This window comes from Bombus flavifrons, unplaced genomic scaffold (assembly GCF_040668555.2).
Source record: "Bombus flavifrons isolate JBK064 unplaced genomic scaffold, iyBomFlav1_principal scaffold0021, whole genome shotgun sequence".
In the NCBI taxonomy this organism is placed as follows: Eukaryota; Metazoa; Arthropoda; class Insecta; order Hymenoptera; family Apidae; genus Bombus; species Bombus flavifrons.
Window position 1 is genome coordinate 212825 of NW_027184766.1, and position 6000 is coordinate 218824.

The 6000-nt window shown below is 39.9% G+C and overlaps 1 protein-coding gene across 1 annotated transcript; it reads right to left on the reverse strand.

The window, feature by feature from the left end:
• Positions 1–4531: 4531 nt before the first annotated feature.
• Positions 4532–5739, reverse strand: LOC138189239 (baculoviral IAP repeat-containing protein 3-like). The gene is made up of 4 exons (XM_069131368.1): positions 5597–5739; positions 5019–5521; positions 4715–4855; positions 4532–4638 (listed from the first exon to the last, which is right to left on the reverse strand). The coding sequence occupies exons 1-4, from the start codon at positions 5737–5739 to the stop codon at positions 4532–4534; spliced, it is 894 nt and encodes a 297-aa protein (XP_068987469.1).
• Between the last annotated feature and the right edge of the window lie 261 nt (positions 5740–6000).

Consider the following 6000-nt stretch of genomic DNA (forward strand, 5'->3'; position numbering starts at 1 on the left):
TTTCCTTCGAGTTTGAGAAATTTCAAAGTTTATGCTCTCTTTTCACTACATTGTACGCGCTGAATTTAATGCACGCCCGTTTCACCGTCGACACAATCCTAACATCTCGCAAATAGCGATGATTTCGTCGATTTTGACGAAAACTATGCGTCATTTCCATCCCGTTAAAGATATTACAAGGTTTAAGCGCTCTTTTCACTACATTGTACGCGCTGAATTTAATGCACGCCCGTTTCACCGTCGACACAATCCTAACATCTCGCAAACAGCGATGATTTCGTCTATTTTGAAGAAAACTGAGCGTTGTTTGCATCCCGTTATAGATTTTTCAACGTTTAAGCGCTCTTTTGACTCTATTTACGCGCTAAATGTAATGCACTCCAGCTTCACCGTTGAAACCAGCCCAAGAGCTCGCAAATCGGAATGATTTCGTCGAAATTGTCGAAAATTAACGGTGATTTCCTTCCCGTTTCAGATATTTCGACGTTTATGAGCTCCTTTAACTCCATTTTACGCGACGAATGTAATGCACGCCTGTTTCACCGTCCAAGCAGGCTCAACATGTCGCTAATCTCGATGATTTCCTCGATTTTGACGAAAACTTTGAGTCATTTCCTTACCGTTGGAGATATATCGACGTTTATGCGCTCTGTTCACCCGAATTTACATGCTGAGAGAAATGCACGCCCGTTTCACCTTCGAAACCAGCCCAAGAGCTCGCAAATCACGATGATAACGTCGATATTGTCGAAAACTATGTGTCATTTCCATCCCGTTTGAGATATTTCGAAGTTCCAGCGCTCTTTTCACTCCATTTTACGTGCGGAAGGTAATGCACGCATCTTTCACCTTTGATACAAGCGCAACAGCTCGCAAGTATCGATGATTTCGTCGATTTTGCAGAAAACTATGAGTCATTTCCTTCCCGCTTGAAATATTTCGGCGTTTAGGCGATCTTTTCACTCCGTTTTACGCGCGTAATGTAATGCATGCAGGTTTCACCGTCGACACAAGCTCAACAGCTCGCAAATCACGATGAATTCGTCGATTTTGAAGAAAACTACCCGTCATTTCCTACATGTTTGAGATACTTCAACGTTTATGCTCCCTTTTCACTCCATTTAACGCACGAAATGTAATGCCCGCCCGTTTCAGCGTCGAAACAAGCCCAACAGCTCGCAAATGGAGCTGGATTTCGTCGATTTTGACGTAAATTAAGCGTTACTTTCTTCCCGTTTCAGATATTTCGACATTTAAGCGCTCCTTTCCCTCCATTTTACGCGCCGAATGTAATACCCGACCGTTTCTGCGTCGAAACAAGCCCAACAGCCCGGAAATCGCGATTACTTCGTCTATTCCCACGAAAGCTAATCGTTGTTTCCTTTCCGTTTGAGATATTTCGACGTTTAAGCGATCTTCTCACTCCGTTTTACGCGCCGAATTCAAGGCATGCATGTTTCACCGTCGGCACAAGCTCAACAGCTGGCAAATAGCGATGATTTAGTCTATTCCGACGACAACTAAGCGTTTGTTTCCTTCCCGGTTGAGATATTTCGACGTTTAAGCAATCGTTTCGCTCCATATTACGCACCGAATGTAGTGCAGGCAGGTTTCACAGTCGACACGAGCTTAACAGCTCGCAAACCGCGATGATTTCGTCGATTTTGCAGAAAACTAGGAGTCATTTCCTACCCGCTTGAGATATTTCGACGTTTAAGCGTCCTTATCACTCCATTTTAAGTGCAGAGTTTAATGCACGCCCGTTTCATCTTCGGAACGAGCCCAAAAGCTTGCAAATAGAGCCGGACATCGTCGATTGTATCGAAAATTGACCGTCATTTCCTTCGAGTTTGAGAAATTTCAAAGTTTATGCGCTCTTTTCACTACATTGTACGCGCTGAATTTAATGCACGCCCGTTTCACCGTTGACACAATCCTAACATCTCGCAAATAGCGATGATTTCGTCGATTTTGACGAAAACTATGCGTCATTTCCATCCCGTTAAAGATATTACAAGGTTTAAGCGCTCTTTTCACTACATTGTACGCGCTGAATTTAATGCACGCCCGTTTCACCGTCGACACAATCCTAACATCTCGCAAACAGCGATGATTTCGTCTATTTTGAAGAAAACTGAGCGTTGTTTGCATCCCGTTATAGATTTTTCAACGTTTAAGCGCTCTTTTGACTCTATTTACGCGCTAAATGTAATGCACTCCAGCTTCACCGTTGAAACCAGCCCAAGAGCTCGCAAATCGGAATGATTTCGTCGAAATTGTCGAAAATTAACGGTGATTTCCTTCCCGTTTCAGATATTTCGACGTTTATGAGCTCCTTTAACTCCATTTTACGCGACGAATGTAATGCACGCCTGTTTCACCGTCCAAGCAGGCTCAACATGTCGCTAATCTCGATGATTTCCTCGATTTTGACGAAAACTTTGAGTCATTTCCTTACCGTTGGAGATATATCGACGTTTATGCGCTCTGTTCACCCGAATTTACATGCTGAGAGAAATGCACGCCCGTTTCACCTTCGAAACCAGCCCAAGAGCTCGCAAATCACGATGATAACGTCGATATTGTCGAAAACTATGTGTCATTTCCATCCCGTTTGAGATATTTCGAAGTTCCAGCGCTCTTTTCACTCCATTTTACGTGCGGAAGGTAATGCACGCATCTTTCACCTTTGATACAAGCGCAACAGCTCGCAAATCGCGATGATTTCGTCGATTTTGGCGAAAACTAAGAGTTATTTCCTCCCCGTTTGATATATTTCGACGTTTAAGCGCTCTTTTCACACTATTTACGCGCGAAATGTAATGCTATTCCATTTTGCACGCCGAATGCTGTACACTCCTTTTTGAAATTCGGAACAAGCCCGTTACAACGTAAAATGCTATTGTCACGCCCCGCGCTCCGCACGTACGGTAACGAAAAACAGAAAGTCACAATATACAAACAACGCGAGTGACAATTCGAACACCCGAAACAAACGCACGGTACAACGAAAATGGAAATACTTTAATAAAAGATTAATTAAACGTAATTATATATATAGAATTAGCATATGAGGGTAAATAACAAATAATAAAATAGAAATAGATATTCTAACGAAGTAGTAAATATAAAGAGTATAGCATAACCTATACCAACTAACAATCAACCTGGAACCAGAACAATTATATCCGACGACAGGAAAATATACTACAATTAATTAGCGAACATGGGATATGCAAATGCAAAACAAATTATTAAATAAAACCAACTAGTAAATCGAATAAGCAGGTAACATCCAGAAATTAAAATAATTATGTACCACATAATAGTAAAAGAGAATAAATGGAACAATAGGAAGATATATTTTAATCAACCAACAAGAAAAAGGAGAAATTTATAAAATAATTGAATAAAACTAATTAATAAACTGAATTAATTGCGAAATCATCTGATGGATCCAAAATAAAAATAACAACATACGACATCATGGCGAAGAGGAAATAATTGGGAGAAAAGGGCAAGAATACATGTTATATTTTATTAACAAATACAAGAAATAAATGGATAAATAAAATAACTAAATAAACCTGTTAACAAACCAGGTGACTAGGAATGGTTAACATTTTAATTAAAAAATTATACATTACAAGTTATATATGTATGACATTGACTAGTGCAAATACGATAATTATAGAATTGGGCAAGTAACCGTGGTAATTAGGTACTCGAGAAACTAATGACAATGATCCTAGGTTCAATAACGAATCCGCGGTCAACGGGATGATTGATGAATATGCTCGCAAAATCTAAGTCGGACTCTTTGTTGGAACGTAGAATATCCACCGAGCGTACAGACACTAAGTTATTCGCTAATACTGCCTCACGAGAGAATGACTTTCCGTCGCGATGATGCTGCAGAGGAAAACTATGATGGGGTGTGTCTAAGAGATCCTTGGATTCGTCGAAGATAGCCTTCGTTTAGTAGGTGAGGGAAATTGGCGTTGCTGCTAATTGGTCAATCTCCATATCGGTGGTTAGTAAAAGATGCTAGCCGCCCTCGAGGGAAAGTTGCTAGTGGGAGACGCCGTTCGTTGAAAAATAGGTCTCTCCTAACTTCCCGTAGCTGGAACAAAGACTGTTTGTCCGTCTGAACGACTTTAGCCAACTAAATCTTAAGATTTATATCAGGCCCTCAGGCTAGCCTAACATGTACTGCGAAGACGCATCGACATCTGGCAATCATCTTACTCGAAGAATAGGGTCTGCGTGTGGCGAGCCACGGGACAGAAACCGTTGGAATGTTTACTGTCGCGTGCCGTCACAAATATTTCTTTTAAGGACAGCTATAGAATTATGCAATACCTTTGTTATACAAACCCGTGACCGCGGTTACGTTCGGCGACTGGTTGTCGATTTTCTTGCTCCAGAGCAGCTAAAATAGTAATCAGTGTATTTAAATGTAATATATAATGGAATTTATTATATGTATACGGCTTTCATACAAATTAACGAATATGTGTTTTCATTTTTATCACTTACCAATTTTCCCAACGAGAGTCATTTCATTAGTATCATTTTCACTAGTGGATCTCTCAGGATTCCCATTTGCAATTTGTATTGCTGCCTGAAATAAATATACTGTACATAAGTATGTATTGCAATTATTCGTTATACACAATGTTATATATATTGTTCAGGGTATAAGTTTTTATACTTGCACCTTCAGCAGTTTCATATAACTCCTGGCCTGTTACTTTATTAACATATTCCCAGCCTCGTACTGTTAATAAATAACAACAGCTGGGAGACGAAATTGTGTGCTGTTCCCATGGATCATCTTCTGCTCTCCAACTTCCTATACCAATTCCACAATGGTAACATGTAGTGCAATCATTTATTCCGGTCTAGTAGAAGCCTGCATGGGCTAATTCTTCAATTGTCTGTGTCATATATGTAGGCCATGTTGTGAACGAATTTAATCTGGATTCGTAGCTTCTTAACTCTTTTTAGTCCCAAACGGCTAAGTTCATATGCCGTCGGGTTTCTTGAATATCTTAAAAATCGATGGTCATTAAAATCAAATGCCTTCTGATATTGTAAACCATTAGGACAAGATATATTTCTATTTTTTCGTTTTGTCCGTCGAACTTTAGCAGGATCTGCTCCGATTGGTACATTATTACAATGTTCATTGCGGATAAATCTGCACTCTGGAGAACGCATCTCATGAATTTGCATGGGAATATCAACCACTGACCACTGACTTGCCACCAATTGACATTCAAAGCATCTAACGACATCAAAGTTTCTAGTATAATAGAATTCTGCAGCTGCAAGACTGACAGGGTCAATGAAAGACACAGGCCAATTTCGAAAACTTGAACGCCTTGCTGCTTCAAAACGAAAATCATCATAATATTCTTGAACGTCACGCGATGTGGATGGAACCGGCGGCATTTCTATCGAGAATATCGGTGGCATTGTCGACATCGACGGTATCGGTGATGTTAAATCAATCACCCTTGCTGAAGGTACAGGGGATGGTATATCAACCATAATTTCAGGAAGTACCATGGATGTTGAAGGTACGGCTAACTCAACCGCCGATATTGAATGAACCGACGGATTTGAATCATCTGACAATGTTGAAGGAACAGGCAGTAATTCTTCATCTTCTGTAGATTCTGCATCATGTTCCATGAAATATCGGAAGTTGATTGTAGGAATCATTGTATCCATTTTAATTGTAATTTATTGCGCCTTTAAACCTATTTAAAAGAAAAAGACATTGAAATATCTACTAATTGTAAATGACTTAAGAAATATTATACGTGTACAATCGATCAAACAAAAACGTATTAGAGACAAAATTACGAATATCAGGTGTTCACGAGGTCGCCTAAGGCTTTGAAAATGGCTCTCTGGAAAACGGCTGGTGCATTAATTAATTAAATTAATTAATTCGGCTATTCTCTCACGTACTATTCTTCGCTCTTCCTC

Excerpts from the sequence above, each read along its gene's own strand:
- LOC138189239 (XM_069131368.1), bottom strand. The coding sequence starts at position 5,739 with ATGGATACAATGATTCCTACAATCAACTTCCGATATTTCATGGAACAT. Across the intron at positions 4,856-5,018 it reads GACGGCATATGAACTTAGCC|GAAGTTGGAGAGCAGAAGAT; the intron begins GTTTGGGACTAA and ends GAATTGGTATAG. Across the intron at positions 4,639-4,714 it reads TGAAACTGCTGAAGGTGCAA|TATATTTATTTCAGGCAGCA; the intron begins GTATAAAAACTT and ends ACTTATGTACAG.